We start from the raw sequence: 23,986 nt of genomic DNA on the forward strand, positions 1-23,986 counted from the left end.
TTTACCTCCAAAAAAGGATAGCAAGCACATAAAAAAAGATTAAACCTTTTCCCAAAAAATATGTGTGGTGTAAATACATTACTGGAAAGGAGTTTGAAATTAACTAGCTTAATAAGCTAAAAAAACAGCAATGCTGTTTAACTTCACTGCCAGAAAATATGCCGTCCAAAGTATTAATAGTAGTTCTTTCACTGGACATGGTTAAAGTAAATGTCCGTGGTGGTTTTTAAAATTAAACTCTTTATTTAGAGATCATCATAGATTCACATATAGTTGTAAGAACTAATATAGTGAGATCGCATGTACCTTTTACCCAATTTCCCCCAGTGGTAACATCTTGCAGAACTATAGTACAACATCACAAGCAGGATATTGACTCTGTGTTTTAAAAATGTTTTTTGAGTCTAAATGGCTGATGCATAACATTATTTTTTTCTTTTATTTTGGATAAAGGACAACAGTATGCATGCAGAAATTAGAAATTATCTTTAAAATTAATATAATAAATATGTGATGAGATTTCTGTTCTTGTGTGGGTATGAAGATTCATACTATAAAGCTGTTTATTTTTATATAGGTAAAATCTTATAAATTTTATATGGAGTGCGCTTTCTTTTCTGTGCAGTTTAGTTTATTGGTTCTGTTGACAGATTTTATTTTAATCTTTTTCTTTATCAGCATAGTGGACAGATTTTAAGTTGAAATCTTTGAATAATTTTGGTAATTAACCAATATTTTAATGATAAAACTTTGTTGGAACTAATGTAGCTGTTTTTTTGGGAAGGAAAATATGTTTAGTATTAGTTTAGCAAACACATCACTGATTTTAGAGATTATATTAGTAGCTCTCAGATTTTTCTGTATATAAGGAATCTCCTAGAGAGCTAATTGAAAATGCAAACCCTTGTCTCTACTCCTAGATGTTCTGCTTTAAGAGGTCAGGGGTGAGGCCCAGGGATCTGCATTTGTAATTAAGTCCTGCAGAGGTTTCTGATATAGATGGTCCCTGAACTGTACTTTGAGAAGCACTTGTTAGATATTAAGGCTTTCTAGCACTGTATTATAGAAGCAATAGAATGTTATGATTCTCTGAATATGTATAAAGAATATTTTTGTTTTTCAGATTTTTGTTCAAATATGGAATTACTGGTTTTCATAGTCTTACTACCTAACCTTTTGGAAATTTTAGATTTGAACATTGCGATTCAGTAATTACCTGTGCTCTGCAGTTGAAATCTTTTTTAGACCAGTGGCAAGGAACTCAGGAGAAACAAAGACATTTGAGCAGTAAAGAGCTTTCAGTAGAGATTAAGAGCCACCACAAAAGTACTTCTGTGGATGATTATTTTTCATCAAATAGCTTGTTTGGGTTTTTTTTTTTTTTTCCATCAAGACTTTGTAATTTTTGTTGTAAGTAATGACAGAAGAAATTGAAAGTAGTAAATTAGGATTAAAGATGAAAATAGAAGAGAATATTGGCATAGAACAAAACAAAGAAAACGTAAAAGTGATTTATTTTTAAAAGTTCAGGAGTTTGCGCAATCTAATGTGAAGCACTCTCGGTCATTCATTGGGAAAGAGGTGAAATGTTGTTCAGTAAATCATTTTGAAAGTTTGGAAATAGAAATTTTAGAAATATTTCCATCAAAACTGGTTTTAATTTCATAAATATTTGGGTATTCAAAGCAGAAAATTACTTCATTCATTTAGAAAATGCATTTATATGAGCATGTTATTTCCCAGAGGTGACAGAAAAATGAGGTGGGACTTATTCATTTGACTTTTGAATAATAGGCGTCTTTCTAAGGAAAAAGATACCTTTTTTTAGACGTTTTCTTGCTATTAAGAAAAAAAGTCTAGATTTGCTTTCATTTTTTTTTCCAGTTTGTTTGATCCTTTACATGTAGCTTGTTCCTGAAACATACTGATGTTTCAAGAAATTTCTTGCCATAAAGCACAATTGAGACTTTGGTGGTTTGGATTCTGTACTTGTTTTCTTGATACACATATGTCAAAACTTTAGTGACTCTCTGACCTCAAAATACATTTTTATGCTAGAGGTTTTTTTTAATCATCTTATTTATAAAGTTAGCAGAAAAAGAACTCCAGCTTGCCTCTCATTGTTAGAAATTAATTATAGTATAGTGAAAGGTGAGAGAGAAAGGCGTGTATGATTTTAGTATGTTCATAAAGATGTTTGCGTGTGCTGATTGCTTCATTTAAAAAAATCAACACTGTATTGACCTAAAGATTTTTTTTAGGTAAAGTTGTAGGGTGTAGTTTACATCTTATGTTGAAATCTTTTTGGTTATTTGTTTATGTTTTTCATTTAAAATTGTTTGAATCTCAACTGTAATTAGACTGTCTGAAGTATTTGTGTGTGTGTATGTGTCTGTTTAATCAATGAGAAGGCTGTCTGAGGCTGTGTGAGGTGGTGGACAATTAAATGGGTAAAGACATTTTTAGGTTTTTTTGTTTTATTTTTTTCAATCATTGTACCCAGAGTTGATGAGGATGCTGGAAGGCAGAGCTTGTCACTGCTGATGAGACTGTTAATTGGGATTATCTTTCTGGAAGGAAATTTTGAACGTATAATTTAAAATTTGTAAAAATGTACATTCCCTTCAACTCAGCAATTCGATTTCTAGAAAGTTTTTCTAAATAAATTATCAAAGTATATGCAAATATTTTCATATATTATAAATGTATTAGACATAATTTCAACATACAAAAACAATGTCACAGCAAATTGTGTTTTATAAATATGATGTAATACTATACAATATCATAAAAATCATATTTCCAAATAATATTTAATGACATGGCAAGTTTGTGAGTGTTAAATGAAAAGATATTAGAATATAATAATAGTGTGTACAATATGTATATGTCTGAGTGGTAGGATCCAAAAATATTTATACCTTTTAACTTAATAATTCTCCTTTTAGAAATTAATATATCCTAAGTGAAAATAAATAAACATTTACATCTCTCTTTAAAACACTAAATAGAGGTGGGGAGAATAAAAATAATTCTCCCTGTGAGAGTTATTATATATTTAATTTTTTAATACAGAAAATTTTAAAGATAGTGTTGTTAAAAGAATGTGATTAGAATTTCCAATTCATGATCATACATAGGCTTTAAGAACTATCTAAAACAAATCCCTTCAAAATAATAAATGAGTAAGTGGAAGAAAAATAAATAGTATTAAAGTGGACTCGAAATGCTGCTACATAGGGTGTCAAAAGGACGGGGGATTTGCGTCTCAAGTCCTCACATTTGGGGTGGGGAAAGCTCTTCAGTTCAGAATTGGGAGATTATTGCTATTTCCCGTTGTCAAATGCAATTTATATGTCAGGTTAATCTGTGTGTCCTTCAACACATTGCCTGTATTCCTAGTCTTTCTTTCCCTGCAGATTTAGATCAGTATTAAGATAGAGTTTTGTGATCCTATCAGAGCTCTTGATTCCAAAATGTCCTTGCATGGCAGAGGCAATTCAATGTCTTTAATATATTTCTACAACCTGGCAATCTGCTAGACTAAAATAAACTAAATTGTAATCCTTTGATTTCGATTGTTTCAAATATTTCATAAAGTGACAGTCATTAAAGGGACACACGTGAATAAAATATCCTCACAGAGGGAGTAGCATCACTCAGCCGTAATATGTGGTTTTATAGCTCTTGGTCAGTCTTTTTTAATATACACACACAGACGTTATACTGTATGTGGTATGTTATAATCTGACTTTCTTCTCTTCATACCAAGTCATGAACTTCCCAGGTCGTTAAATATTGTTTGCTTTTAAACGGGCTTTCAAAGTATTGCATATTGAGCCCTTTTATGGATAAGGCAAAATTTACATTAACTAAGTCCATATTGTCAGACATTGAAATTATGTCTAATACTTTATGAGTGATTCCACTATAGGTAAGCATACTAGTTGTCGTTTTTGAAAGGAATAAAATCATTTGAAGCATTTTCTCTGTAGCATCCTCCTAATGGTAACTGCAGTATTGGGGCAAGAGTTATATTTTTAAAGTTCACTTTTCTTACTTGTGAAGGGTTGGCCCTCTCAGTCCTTGAGTGCCAGCTTCATAAGTAAACAGATTTTTGCCAAAAGTTCTCAGGTGTTCTGCAGCCCAGTGCCTGGTGGGCCAAATTTCTCGGTATTGAGAATCATAATCTGTCCTTCCTCCAAATTTATTATTGGCAGTTATCATTTGCATTTCTGTGGGTCTTATTTTACTCCTTTTTGTTTCCTGAGCTGGACCCTGAGCTGCAGCCAGGGTCTTTGTCTTATACTGCCTGATCGTGTCCTCTTCCCTGCCCAAATGTGTGTGCCGTATGGTGATAGGTTAGTGATGAAGCGCAGAGGCTCAAATCAGACTGCCTGGGATCCAGTCCAAGTGGTGTGACCTCATCCATTTCCCTTATTTGTCTGGGCCTCCGTTCCCTCATCTTTAAAACGATGATAATGATAAAACCTACCGAATAGGGCTTCAGTGAGGGTTACATGAGATAATGTGCAAAATAATTTAGCCCAGAGTCGGTGATAGTAAACCCTTGGTAAGTAATAACTAATAGTAGTAAATTATTTTTTATTTTTAAATAAATCGGTGCATTGCTGTAGCCTTATCAATATAAAAAGGGCACTGATGTTTTGCTTCTCTGTTATATTCCTTCAGTTACCAAACTGTAGATTACTACATGCATTAATAACACTATGACTGATTATCTTGAAAGGCTAAAATTTTAATTAACCCTCCTGTTATCCAATATCTGTCTAATGTATTTTTTATTCATAACAAATTTGCTGGTTGACTCATAGCAAATACATTTCTTTAATCAGTAAATCCATAGCTGAGAAGGAAGGTAGACTGTTTTTCAAGTAGAAAACTGATAAAAATAAAAGCTTTTGTAATTTTATTGTTGAAATTTTCATAAGAGTGTTTCAAATGAAATAACCTGGCTACACGTTTTTGTGCCTAAAAAAGTAAATGGGATTTCTTGGCAACAAAATAAATAGGTATAAAGGTTACATACTAATTGCAAGATTGCACACTGAGGTATTTCATTCATATCCATCACAGATTTAAGTGGCAAAAATACAGATGTGCCCATTTAAAGCCTTATACTTAGAAGGATCCCCCGTTGCATCCAGCACCTTGTATGAGAAGCTGTTTCAGCTTGTAGTGTTTCCCAGATTGCCCCATCTTGCTGTACTAGATTCTGTAACTTCTTCAACAAGTTAGAGTGTGTTACAAGGGTAATAAAAATAAAACAAAAATTCTGAGTAATGTAGGCACGCAGAACTGCAGCTATCCATAAACAAATAAAGCCACAGAAAACATCATTTTGAAAAGGGCTCCTGACCATGAAGAAATCTTTTCTAACAGGAGCGTCTTCTGTAAGTCTGTTTGAGTTGCCATCTTTACAAGGACCTTCCTCCCTCAAACTAACCTTCAAAAGAGTTTGTGATGAAAATTTTACATTTCTAATATGTTTTGGAAAACCTAAAAGGTTTAATGTGGTTTGAAAAATGTAATGTAACATTTAATTTTTAAAAACATTTCCAAACCATGTGCAAATCTTTTTAAAGCATGGAGCCACGTCTGTATTTATTCCTTCTGTTTATGATTTGTTTCCCTTTCATTATAATAAAAAAAAATTTTGAAAAGAGAACAAAAAACTATAGACCCACTGCTCTGAAACAAATAATAAACCATAAATTATAATATTAATATTTGAAGCATTTTCCCAGATTATTAGAATCATCTCAGTTATGATATTTAATGAATGACTGATATTCTGTCAAGTTGTTTTACCGTATTTTAACTATTCCTTTATTGTTTCTTCTTATTTTACCTGTTAACATCAATACTGCAACAGACACTTTTTATATTTGACATGTAATTTTGTCCTCTACTTCTGTATTATTTCCTTAATATGTAGTTTCAGAAGTGGAAATTATTAGAAATAAACTAAACTCATTAAATTTAGAGGTCCTTATTTTCTTTCATGAGAACATTTTCTGTTTTCATTTGTAAATGATATTGAAACTATATTCTTTCATATTCCTGTTTATGTTTTTGTTTTTAATTTTAAGGATTTTCTATTCTTAATAGTAATCTCATTGACCTGTTATGAGGCAATACAAAATTTAGATTATTAAATATCACGTAGTATGTGTGGTCTTTCTTTAGCCAGTAATTTTCAGTGACCTGCTCTTCATTTAATTGCAATGTTGCTTCTGATTTCTATGTTGCAAAGCTGTCAGAATCTTGACTTGTGTTTATACTTTTCTTAAAAAAAGAAAAAACTTGTAACAGAATTAATGTCATCACATTATGATAAAAGCTGAGAAAATGATACCTCAAATATATTTAGTTATTAGAGCTATCATTTTGAAAAAAATTTATTGGTACAAACTAGGTTCTGCTTTATTGTTATTATTCAAACATTCTTTCAAAATTCATACATAGATATTGCCTAGGATTTTTTTAGCTTAATTATAAGTTATAGTGTTAACTTATCTATTTTAGATCACACTTTAGTATCTGAAACAGTTTCGAAATTATTACTATTAAAGATCAGTGGACAAAATCCCGACCCTCTCCCCCGTCCAATGTGACTTGTCTTATTTGTGTTAGGCCTATGAAGACTACCTTTTATAAGAATGGGGAATAGGAATGTTTCAGGCTATTCTCATTGTGGAATAAAAGTCATCGTAAACTAGGCAGGCAAAAAAGTAAATGTAGTAACTGTTAGATAATTTGGCATTGCAGACTATTTTCTTATAAAGACACTTATTATCTAACATTGTTTTATATCATTACGGATTTAATTATATTTAAAGAGTCTATTTACCTTTTCAGTTGTTATGAATTTCATGGTGGTTGTAATGATTGTTGTTATTTCATGTTTTATCCTGGCACATATAACTTAGAATTTCACTGCCTTACATAAGAGGGGTAGCACAGGATCTGTAAGACTTTTTTAATGTAGGATTGCACTAAGTTGAGAATTGTGGTTCATTTGATACATCTAAAGTGAAATATCTGATTGGAAATGTATTCATATAAACTTTAAAATGCTTTAGCTGTAAAATGGGACTTTAGGTGTCGTTCAGAATTTCTCCTGGGATCAGTGTTCTGTCATTTGTTGTTTTAACACACCCATTGCTGATACAGAGCCTTTCTGCCTCTGGTTTCTCTGCCTCCCTCACCACAAGTCAGGAGGAGTAAGGTCTTTTCTGTTAGGAAACCTGCCCTCCCACTAGCCTAAAGCCTAGTATTCAGAACTGAAAAGAAGTCTAGTTAGTAAAATTAAGATCTTTTCTGTTTGCAAGTATTTCATTGAGACATTAACACTGCCTCATATTTGTCAGAAAATTAGACTGATACTTTACAGAGATAGTTGTGCAGACATGGAAAATCATATATATATTCCCTATATCCTAAGAATTATGTCTGAGATAGAAAAATGTGACACAGACAGGCAACATGTATGTATAATCTGTTGTAATTCTCTTAATATTGGGATTTGATGACCAAATGCTATTTGTCTAAGCTGCGTAATTATACTAAAAAAATCATAGTCACACATCAGTTACTGTAATTTATGGGCATTTAAAAATGTTTGCCTGCTTTCTGGGGTTAAATTGGTATTTGGCAGAAGAGTTGGAAATAAATTCCCTTTATGCCATTTTTAGTTAGTTAAATTAAAACTTTTTTTCTTTTAAAGTACCATTGAAAAACTCAAAATGAATCTTTGAGTTTTCTTTCCTTTCTAGAAACTCCTAATTTAGAATTTTTATACACATATCTTAGAAAAGAAACATTTCTTCCCAGTTTGCTGGTAACAAGAGGACTGAAGATATTTTGCATGTGTATCAAAAGCTTTATTTCCATAGCCTGAGCACTTTATTATTTTTGGATCATTCTGTAAGGTGCTAGATGCACATACTGCTCTCTCAGAACACAGTGGCTATGCTTATAACACATTACAGGCTTTTGTTTGGCTTCTCAGGAAAGAAGCTATGTACTTAAATTTTTGAGAGTTCTGGGAAATTACCCAATATCCTATCCACTGTGCATGACAAATGTTTTGCCCTGCTGTAAGAGTTTTGAGCCTTTTCACATTTTTCAGCAAAGGAACGTTAGGCCCCCCTCTATCATGTGGATGGTCCAACTCTACACTTAGATATGTGTTCTGAACATCTCAGACACAGACTGAGGGCATTGCCAGTAATCAGGTTGAAAGAAAAACAATGAGAATATGGGAAGAGAAACAGTGGTAAAAAGCCAGCAGGAGTGTTCCAGTTAACAACTACTGTGTATTGCCTGTGTTACCTTCCTGAGAGCTCTTTGAAAATGCCCCGGGATATTTCGTGTACGGTTTTTATTCTTTAATGCAAGTATTATTGTTTTTATAATTATTATTATTTTAATAGAAGAGCCAATGTTTTTATTCAGCATTCCATTTTTTCCCACTTAAATTCATAAAGAAGCACATTTTGTAATACACTTTGCTTCAGAATATATACTATTTAAACATGAAGATTTTTAAAAAGTGATTTTGAAATATTTTTAGGGAATCAGTAAAAATACTTTAGAATTGTGGAGAAAATATGCAGTAGAGAAATTTTCCTTAAGTTGAAATGCACTGTAAATGCTTGTGCCCCCACTGTGCAGCATCTCAGAGATGGAAGGAACGGGTTGGTAACGAGAACTTCCAAGTCACATAGCTCGGGTAGTATAGTAGAAAGTTGGTATCTCCTAACAAACCACATCTTTTCCCTGATTAGTTGTATAGGATCTGAAGTTCAAAAATAAACTGTTATCTTAGAAGAAAAGTGTAAATCTTTCAACGTGCTATTATGGAACATTTACGTAAGAGTATATGCAACTATCGTCTAAAGGTGTATGTTATATTCTCAGACAGGCAAAATGAATTAGGCATATAGTTTTCCCCACTCCCCTGCCACCTCCTTTTTGTTTTCCCCTTCCCTTTCTCTCTGTTATGTAGAGTAATGCTTTTGCAGAGATTAACCCAACAGGTGCCAGGAGTGCTGGAGCAGGCTGGCTTTGTGCCCACATGCATATGTGGGGATACTGTGTCACTCTGGTTTTGGGGTATTGCTGTGTCCTTCCGAGAGAAGGGATAACCCCGTTGAAATACATACTGCAACTCCTGAGGGCTTAAGTGTGTTTCCTTTGCTTTATAGTTCGGAATTTTACAGTTTCTTTATTTGGGAGTTCTCAGGTTGCTTAATGATTTCTCTAGCCTCCACCCCCACCGCATTGTGACCAGATGTCTATTAGCAGTATTTGAACCTCTGTGGATTTGCCAGTTTTATTGATCAGCATGTGGTATAATCTTTTCTTTTTGAGTATCTTATTCTTCTGCTGTGGAATCCTAGATAAAGATTTTACTTAATTTTTTGCCTTTCAAAAATGTTCATGTTCTTTTGTAATGATGGCATTTAAATTCTGTGGCATTTTAGGGAACTGATTCCGAGGTCAAACTGCTGTCATATTATTTTATCATTATTCCTGTTGTCAGTAAGCATGCCTATTTTGTGTTTAGTTGTGGAGGGATCTGCAAGGATTTATTAACTGTGATAGTTGTGTCCATATTAAACTATGAAGTAGCACTAGTCGAAGAAAAAGTTTTGTAATCTTTTAAGCCCAGCTTTGAAAGGTGTTTAGTTGTTTTCTTTTAATTTTGCAATCTAAATAGCCTATTCATATTAGTAGCCTTCAGCGGGCTTTAATGCATTTATTTGTTCTTCAAAACTGGTCTTCATAATTAACTATTTTAAAAATAGTTTTTGCAGAGATGGAATTATAGCCCTTGGCAGCTGTTAGAGCAGAAATTCCTTTGAGCTTATTTGGAGATTTTAGAGGGCTCCTAACCCCACCCTAGATGCCCCTTGTTACAAACATCCTGGCTAAGATGTGAGCCCCAGACCTCATGTACATTAGGGGAAGAAATGTTTTTCTCTCTTTCCCAAATGCTAACTTTGTGCTAAAGTCAAATAATGATGTTAGGAGATATGTGGGGTTTGGGGCAAGGGTTGGGATAGGGAAAACTGAGCACTTTTAGGTATAGGGAATAATCCAGCTAAAATACACAGGCTGAATATGCTATACAGAAAAGGATAATTGATGGAATAAGTTTCCTAGAAAGATATGAGGAGACAGGATTGACAGCCCAGGTGGAGGGACTAACCCTAGGTTAGTAGGGTTAAGAAAGAAGAGGTTGCATATGTTGGCACGTGGGAGAGGAAAAGGAGGGACTGTCCTACTCAAGTGTTCAGTGAAGTAGAAGGCCGTGCCATGTATTGAAGGTGGAGTAGCATCAGGTGCTTGAAAGTGGACCAGATGTGAAATCCTCCTTTTTGAGAGGAACAGATTGAGTTGGCTGGAGATGTATAGTAAGACTGCCAGGGAGCTGTAAGAGCCCATTTGAAGTTGGCACTTATAATGAATCCTCTTGTCCTCTAGGGTGGCATTTTCCAGCATAGCTCCACTGCTCAGGCACATGCGCAGAGAAGAGTAGAATGTTACATATGTAGCTTAAGTGCTGTGATGGCTCTGTGCAGACGGTGGGTTGAGTATGTAGAGAAGTGAAAGCAAGTTGTCCTTAAGCTGAAAGGTAGTTCAGATGCTTAAACTATAGCGTGAGAGAGGTAGAGAGAAGAAAGAGAGGAGCCTGGAGAGGTGAAAAGAGGCGAGAGCTTTACGAAGAGCTTTGCAAGCCATGTTCAAGCATTTAACTTTATTCCCTGAATGGTGGGCAGCCATGGAATGGAGTTTCGTACTGGAAAGTGACATGATCAGGTTTGAATCTGAAAAGATCTCTTTGACTTTTGTGTGAAAAATTGGTAGGGAGGATCGTTGCTGGAGGTAGGGGAAGTAGTTGGGAGGCTGTTGTGATCTAGGCAAAATAAAATAGCCTGAATTAAGAAGTGGCACTGAGGATGGGGGAAAATGGGTGTATGTGAGAGATTTTTAGGATCAACATTTTGTCTTCCTGCGCCTCTTTCTGGAGGAAAGAAATGGTTCTGATTGACTAAGGCTCCGTTAATGTTGGTTTTATACTAGATACATTTAGTAATTCTTTATTAGTTAACCTACAGAGGATCTATCCAGATTTTATATCATTTTGATAGAATTATTTTTAATGCCTTTTTTTCCTAAGTAGAAAATACATAGTCTTTATAGGCAATTGAAAATTGCAAAACAGTAAAGAATAACAAATCAGCCCACATTCACTATCCAGAGACAAGTATTGTAAATATTTTGATGTCTTTTCCTTCCACCTTTTTCAGAAAGCAGTGTTTACAAATTGAGATCTCTCCATCAGGAGACAGGGGTCAATGCCACAGCAGTGATTCTTGAAGCTAGTCAAAACCAGTTTGACTTTCTGAGTGTTTTTACTTATAGGATGTGGTACTTTGCCTCTAATAAGTGCTGGGCGACCTTTTGGACCTTTTTATTTTTTCCTTTAAGGATGAAATTTTAAAACCTAGCCTAATGAGAGACGGCTTGAGTAACTTGTTTAGAGAAGACGTTGCCCCAGTCATCGTGTTGGTTGAAAAGCCACTTCTGATGAATGCCAGAGCACACACGTTCGTTATTTCAAATGCCTCATAGTGGGGGAAATCAATGGGAATGAGTCTTACTTAATTTGTTTGTTCTAGGCAAGGCAGTAGAACATTGGTAACAACGAGAGAGTAATGGTTGAGTGGTATCTTAACTGATTTGTGAGCTGAAAGTAATGGTATGTGGACTCCTGCCGGATAAGGTGCCTCTCCGTGTGCTTTATTTTTTCTGACTTCTCTTTTAACTTGGTCTGAGATTGATTGAGACATTATCTTGGACCTTGGAAGCTGTGAGCCATATTGGAATGACAAACACTTGTTGACAGCTTTGAGAAGATGGATGAAAAAACAAACTCCGACAAAGTTCACGTTTGTTTTTCTTTTGAATCTTTAGAAGAATGTGGCTCTCATTATTTAGTATGGGGGAAGAGAAAGTTGCAGCTTGTTATTCAATTCAGAATTTTCTGAATCTGACTTACAAACAGCTCTAGAATACATCTGCCATTTGCATAGAATATAATTAATCAAAGTAGGAATAAGAAGTTCATCACTTGGGCCAGGTTATATTTCTATGTACTTTTGGTATCTATGTTCTTTTAACTCACAAAGTTCAGTGGTATCATAAATATATATATATTGCATGTTGGATTAATAAGTGTATTTTGTATCAGAGCATCAACTATTTGGATTATTAATAATCATCTGTAATATAAAAACATGATATAATAGACATCTAATAGATATTTATCCATTGGTATAATAGTACCCTATATCTTCATCATGTGACTATGAGGAGAAAAATGATTTATTTACTACTCTGTTGAACAGAACTATTAAATTAATTCCCAAACAGATCATGAGACAAAGATTAATATAATATAAATACTTATGTTTCTTTCAATTAATACCCTTCAGATATTTAAACTAGGAATACCCTTTCCACTGCAGGCAAGTTATTTTGTAGGTATGATGTGGATGAAATGAAATGATTTGAGTTTGCTAGCTTCACAGTGTGTTATAAATAATTTCACTGCATTTGTCTACCTAACATCTACCCACTTTCTTCTGGTTGTAGAATTTTCCTTTCCTATAGAGAAAATAATGTGTGTGGTTTGAGTGGGTTTGCTGTGTCATTGTGTCTCTCCACCAGCACCTTCCCCAGGCTCACAAGATAGTCACCTCATTCCCTGGCCACGGTGGTTCTGGAATTTTCTCCTGGAGCTATGATGATTTAAGCTTTGTGCCAGGGTTGCCAGGAGTGTGGAATGCAGGGACTGCCAGTGCCATTGTGCCTGCTTCCTGGAAAAGATCTGCATGCAGGAACAAACTGAGCAGATTTGAGAAGTGGAAAGAGCCAGAATTATGATGGCATCATTTAAAACTCTGAATCTAGTCATTACTAAAGGCAGGTGCAACCCTGCTGTAAGCAATAACAAAGCCCCATTTTCCTTTGAGCTGGTTTGAGTTGTATTTCTGGTACATCATTTGCAACCCCAGCAGCCTGAGTACTCCAACACTATGCTCCCCAACCCCCTGGGCTATGGCCAGGGACCGATAGGCGACCTGTTAGGAACTGGATAGTGTGTCACTGCCTGAGCTCTGCACGCCCCCACCCCCACCCCCAACCCCACCCCCACCCCTGGATAACTTGTCTTCCATGAAACTCAGGAACCTGGGCCTCACAGCAGGAGGTCAGTGGTGGGTGACCAAGCAAACCTTCATCTGTATTTACAGCCATTCCCCATTGCTCGCTCGCATCACTGCCTGAATGGAGCCCCCCATCCCCATATCCATGAAAGAATTGTCTTTCATGAAACCAGTCCCTGATGCCAAAAAGGTTGGGGACCGCTGCATCTAACATATCACAGAATTGCTGGAGGGCAAGAAATGTGAGGGAGGAGATGACTGACTGACTGACTGGGAAGGAAGATGGTGAGCTAGTGAACCTGAGTATGAAAAATGAAAAGTTTAGAATGAAAAGAGTTCCATAAGATTGGTGGATTTTTGAAGGAAAAGAGACTGAGGAAAACCTCCTTTCAAAATTTAACCTAGACAGAAAATAAGTTGTTTGCTGAAGGAAAAAGCAAGATATTATTCATTTCTGTTCAACACATTGTTCTAATGTATGAAATTTTTATAATCTCCATGTATTAGGACGTCAGAGGTAAGAGGTATGGACCCACGTAGGTTTGACTTAAAACAGAAAGGGCGGAGGTGGGGACCTTGGAGGTAACCTGAGAGGTGGAATCAATGTTGGGTCTTTCCTCTACTTCCCTATATCCTACCCCATGGCCACAGGCAACTAAGAGAAAGGAGGGCATATTTTCCTGGGCTTTGGTTTTGTAAAATCCCAGGGAAAGGCTCAGTTGGCCCAGTTAGAATCAGACACCTAGTCGGTGAACCAATCAGTGTGTCCAGGAGTAGGGTAAGGCAGTGGGTGATGGCTACTTGAGACCGTGAGCCTTCTTGACATGGACAGCTGTCTAAATTCTGTTCGCCGCAGCATATTACTCTTGACGTTCTTTGAAGTAGCAAGGGTATATGAAAAAGCGGGCAAAATGGTGTATTCTGAGGGTTGGTATTACAGCATTTGTCTTTCATTTTCAACACAAGTTGCAAGAGTTTTACTTCACTCCTTCTGTAATAGTCAAAGCCAACCGAAATGATAACATTATGAAAAAAATTATAAAGCATAGGAAAAAGTGAGTAAACTAAAGGCAGCTATATATAGGTTCTAAAATAACTATTAAAGTGTTTAAATTTCTAAATCTAAATATGCTGTGCTTTATGTTTTGGAAATGTGGTTTAAATATCTAAACTAAAGCAATAACCTTACTGAAAGGCATTATAGAAAATGTATGAAAAACAGAATCAAGTAGCATAATGAACTCTGATTCCTTGGTGCTAGGAAGAATGGTCAAGCCCTTACTGAAATGAACCGTAGGTCTTGGTTAGCATGCTATTTCTGACTAGATGTTGCTTGTCCTGATAAATTTAAGCGTTCACGAGAGTCTAACGCTGCTGCCAAGTTATGGCACCCTGGAGTTCAGTTGCTACCTTCTAGACCCATTCAGTTCTCATCTTTGCATGATATGTACTTGCCAGAAACACAGAAAAGATAGTATCTTTTTTTATCGAGATGAAATGATATATTAGAATTCCTGGACCAAATACATATATGCACACAGAGACTTGAGAACTGCCCAGATAGTTACCCACAGATTTCTGTGTTATGTTATTAATAGACAACACCTTACAAGCATTTAAATAATGTGATTTGTAATTGGAATCCTCATTTGTCGCATGAAATTAAATTAATAGTACATATTTCAGGTCATGAGGAAAGATTATTTCAAATGCTTATAGAATGTGTTTGAATATTGGGAAGGAAGGGAATTAGAGCATTTCAGACAGAACCTTTTTATTATATGTAACTTCAGTTCAATGAAGAATATAGACTCTTAACAGGCAAAGAATTTTTTAACACTTATAAATTATATATCAGTTTTAAATGAATGTAATGCAGTCTACAGATATCCATATTTATTTTCATTGATGGTTCTTTAAATAAATTACTTATTGAGTGCCTATTTGCATAGTATTAATACTATACTGTTTCTCTTTAACACTGAGAATTATAAATTCACATATCTCAGGAAGCCTGCAATTTAGATGGTTAGATGAGATGAATATATTGAAAAATGAAATACTTTTAAATAGCGGTCCTATTGAAAGAAAGCAACCAGGGTTCAATCAAAATGTCAGAACCACTCTAAGTGATCTAAGAGCCATGTGATAGGGATTAGACTGTATGCAATCCTGGGGGTCGAGCAGTCTGTAAGGCCGTTGCCCCTGTATCTGGCGGTGGGCCTGACACAAGCAGAGCCATCTGTCAGGGAAGTAGAGGAGACTAGAACAACGTGGAGTCCATGAGGATGGACTGAAACTTCGGAGAACAAACTGGACCATGTGGCTGACTGTTGCCACTTCCAAGTCTTGGGCTTTGATGATGCCAAAGAGCAGCACACAAACTTGGCCCACGACGATGAGAAGCTGCAAGAGCTGGTGCTGGGCTGCAACCCGAGGAGATCTGGTAGGAGCTGGAGAAGCTGTAGGCCCAGCCCTGCTTCAGGCCAACAGTGTAAGCCAGCTGCCCCACAAGTATGTGTGCTGCAATAGTACCTGATCTTACACCGACTTTTTAGTCACAAATATGGCTGTTGCTGCATCTCACCTTGCAAATCTCATGCAAGCTGCTCTTGTGACTATCCCTAACCTAGAACTATGCAGAGAGGGAATTCTGGGCAACATAGTTCCAAGTTAGCGAAGTTGACATGGCACAGAGCCATCACAGTTCACCCTTGTCGGCTTGGCACTCAACCATACTTACCTTCCAGATAAGGTGATAGCAAAATCATGTTTATGATGAACACAATGAAACTATACCTCTTACAACCAAAAAAATCACTAATATACTTCCCAAAAGAGAATGCAAGTCACTTTATTCGTCTTTGAGTACTACTCATTTCTCTTCGAGCTCCTTGATATTGTGTAACTGAAATACTGAGATATGAGACTAAATGCTATTAACATATCTTATATTAAATGGTGGGAGGATGGGAGAGAGGAATAAAAAATTTGGTTTATGTATAGAAATACATTTATACCAAAATAAGAAAAAACACGTATAACAATTATATTCTTTGTTTCTGCCATTGGTCACAGGGTCATAGCTGGTATTTATAACTCTGTCTTCTGATGGCCATTCTCTGTTGCCTTTGCCCTTGGTAGGCACCTTGAGTGGCTGTAGTTCCTTGCCAGATAACATGACCCAAAAGTTAGCTTTTGAAGGATCTGGAACTAGAACTTTCATACACTGCTGGTGGGCATATAAAGTGGCATAACCACTTTGTGAAATAGCTTGACGGTTTCTTAAGTAATGTAAACACATGTACTATATGATTTGTGATGTGTATTTCGCTTTGAGAATGAAAAGCATATGTCCACACAAAGACTTGTACACAGATGTTCTTAACAGTTTTTTTGTAATAGTCAAAATCTGTTCCAAATATTCAAATATCCATTAACCAGATATCCATCCAAAAACCAAATATCCATCAGCAAGTGAATGGATACACAAATTGTGATACTACCATATAATAGAGTATTACTCAGCAATAAAAAGGAATGAACTGTTGATATACTTAGCATGATGGTAAACATCAAAGTTATTATGCTGTGTGGAAAACAAAAAATCCAAACAAAAAGAATACATACTGTAGGGTTCCATTTTACATAAAACCCTAGAAAATGCAAATAATCCATAGGGGTGCAAACCAGTTCAGTGGCTACCTGAGGGCAAGAAGTAGGTCGGTGGGGTGGAAGAGGAGACTACAGTGACGCATGACAGAACTTTTGGGGCTGATGGATATGTTCAATGTCTTGACTGTAGTGGGAGTTTCGTGAGTATATACGTGTCAAAACATACCGAACTGTATACTTTAAATATATGTAGGTTATTGCATGTGAGTTATACCTTTATGAGTTGTATTAAGAAAAATGTTGAACCTAACAGTGGATAATCTATATTTTGTTTAACAATTAGAGTGATACTGCTATGTTTTGAAATCATAAACAGATTTATTCACTTAATCTGATACCTTTTGAATTACATAATTCTTGACGTTTGTTTTATTTGCATTATTTTGAATTCACATAAGGTGAAACCATACACCTCGAAGTGATTCAGACAAGTGCCATGGGGATTGAAAGCAGAGAGGGATCACATTAAGTCAGAGGTTTAGGCTTCAGTTTGGGTAGTTGAATTTGAACTTAGTCTTAAAGGATGGGTGGGATTTGTTAGGTGAAGATGCAGGGAACGTCAGTCTAATTAATGGGTGCAGACATAGGTGAAAAATGGGCAGAATCTCTTAGCCTGATGTGCTACAGTGCATCATTCACACTGTCTTTTTAGAATTTTTTTTATTTCAAAATATTAAGGGGGTACCAATGTTTTTGTTACATGGATACTTGAATAATGATTAAGTCGGGGCTTTTAATGTGCCTGTCACCAGAATAGCGCTCATTGTACCTGATTGGTAAGTTTTTACCCGTCACTGTCCTCCCCTTCCCCCAGCCCTCCTTCCCTACCTCCTTATTGGTTTCCAATGTCCTTTACATATCTTTGTGCCTGTGTGTGCCCATCATTTAGCTTCCAATTAGTGAGTACATGTGGTGTTTGTTTTTCCATTCCTGAAATACATCACTTAGATAATGGTCTCCAGTTCCATCCAAGTTGCTGCAAAAGACATTATTTCATTCCTTTTTATGGCTGAGTAGTATTCCATGGTATTGGATTGATGGGCACTTAGGTTGATTCTAAATCTTTACAATTGTGAATTGTGCTATTAAAACCTTTGAGTGCAAGTATCTTTTTGATAAAATGACTTCTTTTCCTTTGGGTAGATGCCCAGTAGTGGGATTGCTGGGTCAAATGGTAAGTCTACATTTATTTCTTTGAAGAATCTCCATACTGTTTTCCATAGAGGTTGTACTAATTTGCAGTCCCACCAACAGTGTATAAGCATTCCTTTCTCTCTGCATCCATGCCAGCATCTATTGTTTTTGGACTTTTTAATAATGGCCATTCTGACAGAGGTAAAGTGGTATCTCACTGTGGTTTTGATTTGCATTTCCTGATGGATTAGTGATGTTGAGCATTTTTTCATAGGTTTTTTGGCCATTTGTCTTCCTTTGAAGAACTTCTGTTCATGTCATAACAAACAACCCCCTTAAAAGTGGGCGAAAGATATGAACAGAAGTTTTACACTGTCTTTTTAAATCCTCAGAGCAACTTTGATAGTTAGAGAAATTATTCTCACTCACAGAGGAAGGAACTAAGGCTCCAGACACTAGGTATTTTCTCCAACCTGAGTTGGCTAAGTCTCCAACTCCCACAGGCAGTTTGCTATGTTTATAAGATGGTGAGGAGTGTGACCAGGGGATAGAAATAAAATAAGTGAGGTTAGAAATAGGCGGGGCTAGATTAGGGATGGACTTCTAACAATGTAACTTTTAAAGAATTTGGGCTTTCAGAGTCCATTGGGAAGAAGTGAGAAGTCCATTAAATATTTTTGAATCCCACCACTTTGAGGGGCCAAGGTGGGAGGATCACTTGAGGCCAGGTGTTCAAGACCAGCCTGGACAACAAAGCAAGACCCTGTTTCTACAAAAAAAATTAAAAAATTAGTCAGGCATGGTAGTACATGCTTGTAGTCCTAGCTACTTGGGAGGTTAAGATGAGAGGACCATTTGATCCCTGGAATTGGAGGCTGCAGTGAACTATTAATATGATTGTGCCACAACAGTCCAGCCTGTGTAACAGTGCGACCCTGTTTCAAATAAAATAAGATGAATTAAATAAAAATAAAAGGCATTATAAAAAAGAAAAGAATTTGAGCAAACTGTTTGAAGTAGTCTGATTGTGATTCCATAGCAGTGGTAATGGAGTGAACCAGGAAGCATAGATTTGAGAGATATTATAAAGTCCAAATTATTAGGACTTGGCGATAAATTGAATATAGTTGGCTAATAAATGGGAGAAATCACAGCCAGTCCTAAAGATTTTGACATGGGTTATAGAGAACTTGTATGTTTTACAAAAAAAATCAAGAAGTCTGGAGAGGTAACTGATTTTCATGAAACGTGTTGTTCAATTTGACAGACACTGAGTTTGTGATTATGTTAAAACATCCAAATGGAAAGAAAAAGTAATCGAGTGACACGACAAAAGTGGAGCCCAAGAGAAAGTCAGGGTTGCACACAGCGGTTGTATTTAAAGATAAGAGATTGAATATAGAGGGTTACTTTGGGCAAGGCTCGTTGTGTTAGGGGCAGAGGAAGATGTTAGTTCCTCTTCATCTCCACTGTCACCGCCCTTTTCAGGCCCTCATCATCTCTCGCCTGGGCCATTACAGTCTTTTCTTCCAAGTGGCAGTCATAGGGATCAACCCAAAACACATGCCCTACAGGATAGAGTCATGGCTCATTAGCACGGCACGTGAGGCTCTCCGTGATCTGGTTCCTGGCCTGCCTCCGGAGCGTCATCATGGGCTGTACAGCAACACTGATAGTAATAGCAATTGAATTAATCGTTACTGCACCTTCTATATGCCAAGCTCTATATACATTATCTTAATGCTTACATCACCCTTGCCAGTTATATATTATTGTTTTCGTTTTACAGATGAAGAAACTAGATTTACACAGGTTAAACAGCCACTAGTAAGTGGAAAAGCTGAAATTTAACCCTGATCTCTCTAGCTGTGAAGGCTCAGCTCTTAACCTCTTCCTGTGCTGACTACTAGTTGCTCAAGCACATCATCAAATTCCTGCCTCCTGTGCCTATTTTGTGCTTTCTCTTGTGTCTGGGTGCTTTTCCATCCTGTCCTATCCCCTTAACCATCTAACCCTGCTGAGTCTTTAAGCCTCAGTTTAAGAATATTCAAAGGAAATTTTTTCTTCCCTTTCCTTCCTCCCCAGCTGGGGTTAGAGCCCATTCTCTGGGCTCCTATAATCGTCTGCACATCTCTCTCTCATTGTACTATACTCGTTATTATAATTAACCAGGTTCTTGTATCTCAGTCTTTCTCATGGATTGGGGATTGGCAGATTTTTTCTGTAAAGAGCCAGACAGTAAATATTTTAGACTTTGTGGGTCAGGCGGTCTCTGTTGCAGCTCCGCAGCTCTGCTATTACACGAAAGCAGCTATGACAATACTTAGACAAATGAGTGTAGCTGAATTCCAATAAAACTTTGTGTATGGACACTGAGATTTGACTTTCACATGCCACAAATATTCTTCTTTTAACTTATTTTTCCAATCATTAAAAAAAAGTGAAAAACATTATTGGCTTGTGGGCCGTACAAAAACAGGTAAAGGCTGGATTTGGCCATGAGCTGTAGTTTGCCAGCCCCTACCTAGAACATGAATTTCCTGAAAGCCAGTACTGAATCTAATTGACTTTTGTATCCCCTTGTATGGCCGGCAGAAGGTGCTAAGGGAATTGTATTGACTGAGCAGTGACCCTACACAGGAGTACTGGGAGAATGTAGAATTACAACCCCTATTAGGTTGCGTATCCAAGTCAAGGGAAGACTGTAATTTTAAAAGGAGGGGAATATTCTAGGGATTTATCCTACAGGAATAATTGCACACATATGCAGATTCATGTTTAGGGATGTTTGTAATACAGAATAATGAAAAACAACCTATATGTTCATCTGTGTGATTTTATGGTATATTCATGAAATGGAATACTCTGCAATTTATAAAAACAGCAGCTGCCACAGCTGCTTGCAACAGAAACCAATTCAGAAAAGCCACCTGCAGAATGAGCACTGCCATCTCCTAATCTGGGGTCTTCTCTTGCAGCTATGGCCTCTGGCAGAACAAGAGAGGCAACGCAGATATCCTGACGTTTGGTTTCTTTCCCTGACTGTAGCCAAATTGTTGGCCTGCAGTAGTACACAGGAAGCTCTGAAAACTCAGCCTGGGCATATACCTCCTTTTACACTGCGTGTAAAAAGCATTGTAGGTTAGCCATCAGGAGAAGAATGACCATTATTCTTATATGTAATGTATGCTTTCTTAATGTTTTGGGGATAGCGGTGGTTATTAAATGGTATGTGGTTTTATTTTAAAGGTCTGAGGATCAGAGATACCTGACCATTGGCAAAATGAGCTGTAACTGGCAGTCATTAAGAGCCAGGTGTGAGGGACCAGGGCTATGAGATACTTAGTATAAGTGACAGGGAGTTCTCACTTTGGATCACTACATGGAATATTGTGAGTGAAGTGGCTACAGTCACCGGAAAGAAATGAGAGAAACAAAAAAGCAAAACTATTGGAAGATGTCATTGTGTTTAGGAATAGTAAGACATTGTTAAAAAAAAAAAAAAAAAAAGATTAAAAGTAAAGACAGTCTTGTAGCATAGGGTAGAAGAAAGGAAATATGTTTTTGTTTATGTTTTTGGTTTTTTTAGAAAATTAAGGGGAATATAACTTTCCACATGTCTTAACATACAAGGATAAATTCTAAATTTCTCAAATAGTTCAGGATAAAATTTCCCTTCATTTTTAACATTTACTTACTAGTAGATAGTACTAGATGATTTGAAAAGGTACAATAAAATAAAGTGTTACTAATTTGTCTTTTTAGCATTACTATTTATTTTTTCTAACATTTATAGAACACCTACTGAGTATGACACACTGTACAAAGAGCTAAGCATATAAACAAGAGTAAGAAATGATCCCCATCACTTGAGTATAGTCAGACCAGACATTTCTGAAATCTGTTAATCGTGTTTTTCTTGAAAATAGGTTTCATGGTTTTGTAAGTTTGGGAAACACTGACTGAGCAAAGTTAATTAGATTCTATCACTTCAGGATTTCTCAGACCCTTTATTGTATTAATATGATTTGATCATCAACTCATTCTTTCTGGAAGCAACTCCAGGCACTATTAGGAAACATAGATGGGGAAATACTGACTTAGACTTTCCACTGAATTATTGTTTCATCTTCTGATTTACTTCAAGCCCATTTAGTCAAAGGTGTTCAAATAATAACCCAATCAGGGCACCTTTTTTTTTTTTTTTTGAGGGAAAGGAAAGAGAAGTTTATTAATTTGCCAGCAAATGAGCAGGTTGACAGACTCCCAACTTAAAGTACCAACATCCTCCATTTTTTGAGCACTCTTTTGTACCAAAAATGGTGACAAGTCAGAGACGTTGATAACAAATTTAAGAATTTAAGTTTTTCAAGGCTTTGGAAAATGAGTTTTGATAATACCCTGGACCTTGTCTTTTAACAGGTAAATAACTAAAACTATACTTCATTGTTTGAGTGAGGAGTAGGGGCCCTGTGGCCTCGGGGCCAGTGTGCTCTTCTGGATCCTTGAGTGTGGCCTTTTGACTGATTCCAAATTTTACAGAACAAGTCCTTTTAATAAAGATATCAAAATTAAAACAGTTTACTGTGAAAAACTTTCAATGCTAAAGCAGAAGAGAATCGGTTCATATTGTATTCAATATTTTGTCTTTTTTCATTCTCTCTACAGTTTTTTGAGGTGCCATTTGACTCAAACATGAATAGGACAAAGAACAGACCTCTGGTTCGTGGACAGATCAGGTAAAATCATGAGTATAATTCTCTTCCCCAGTATAGAACATACGTTTGCTTGTTCATCTTGTATCATTTCCCAGCCTTTTGCCTTGAACTGTGAAGTAAAGATGACACACCCACAAAAGGACAGGTTGGTATGGTTACACAGTGCTTTCCACCTCTGAGCAAAATGCAAAGTACTTAAGATGGATCTAAGATTTGCTCAGGTTTTTTATGGAAGTAACTTATGTGATTTTTTAATTAAATTCAAATTTGAGACATAGACTTTGTTTCGCTTGTGGTAGCTGAAGAAAAAAAACATTCCATTAACACAAATGATTTTCAGACAAATCCATATAGGGTCTCAGTAGAAGGGTATATCTGAAACCTTACTTTTTCAGCTGAACTGCTAATGCTGTTACGGGCCAAGTGAAGTACTGCCTCCATTACTCTCCTTGCCACCAAATTCAGTTAAGTAGAACTAAAAGGGATATAAATATTTTAATATCACTAGTGGTTAATAAGTAAACATTTTACTTCCTGGAGACACCTAAACTGGCATTTTGAAATATTTTCTTGTGTCTGATATATATCACGCCTAGAAGAATAAAAAGGGCTGAATGGTTCCACTGCCTGTTCTCAATCAGTGCATCCTCTCTCCCTGTGTCCAGGCAAGACCCTCGTGGAGCATAAAATTTTGGGGGCTACCACTGGTGGATCACATACTAAGTAAAACAATAAAGGGAGCAAATGTAGATATAATCAGATAAGTCTACGTAAAAATGATTTTTAATATTAGCTGCTTTTAGCCATTCCATTCTTAATGTGTTTAAAATACCATTATATTAAAAAGAGCAATAGAACCAGATGAAAATATATAAGAACAAAAACCTCACATCTGATGTTTTATTTTATTTTGTGAAATATATGCAAAGTTATGTGTTGTGTTTTAGATTTAGAAACTGTCAGAAGTGCTTTTATTTGAGTAAAGTTGTTTTGGGGGGAGAATGCAAACTCTGTAAACTATCTCAAAAGCTAAAAGCTGCTCTTGCCACTGGTCAAATCACAAGTAAGTTCTTAATGATGTGGAATTTCTGTCCAGTTGTTTTTTCCCAGTGAAATCGTACCCTCTTTTAGCAGCAGGGAAAGTTTGGGAACAGGCCCAGCAAGTACGTAATGGTAATCGAATAAAGGCCCATCATT

General features: G+C 36.2%; 1 protein-coding gene across 1 annotated transcript in view; it reads left to right on the forward strand.

Moving 5' to 3' along the window:
• COX10 (cytochrome c oxidase assembly factor heme A:farnesyltransferase COX10) overlaps positions 1-23,986 on the forward strand; it is a 130,116-nt gene that overhangs the window by 67,786 nt on the left and 38,344 nt on the right. The window contains exon 5 of the mRNA XM_069483195.1: positions 22,740-22,810. Within this exon, the coding sequence (XP_069339296.1) occupies positions 22,740-22,810 (71 nt within the window). The remainder of the gene's footprint in view (positions 1-22,739; positions 22,811-23,986) is intronic.

The sequence above is a fragment of the Eulemur rufifrons genome, chromosome 9 (assembly GCF_041146395.1).
Source record: "Eulemur rufifrons isolate Redbay chromosome 9, OSU_ERuf_1, whole genome shotgun sequence".
Classification (NCBI taxonomy): Eukaryota; Metazoa; Chordata; class Mammalia; order Primates; family Lemuridae; genus Eulemur; species Eulemur rufifrons.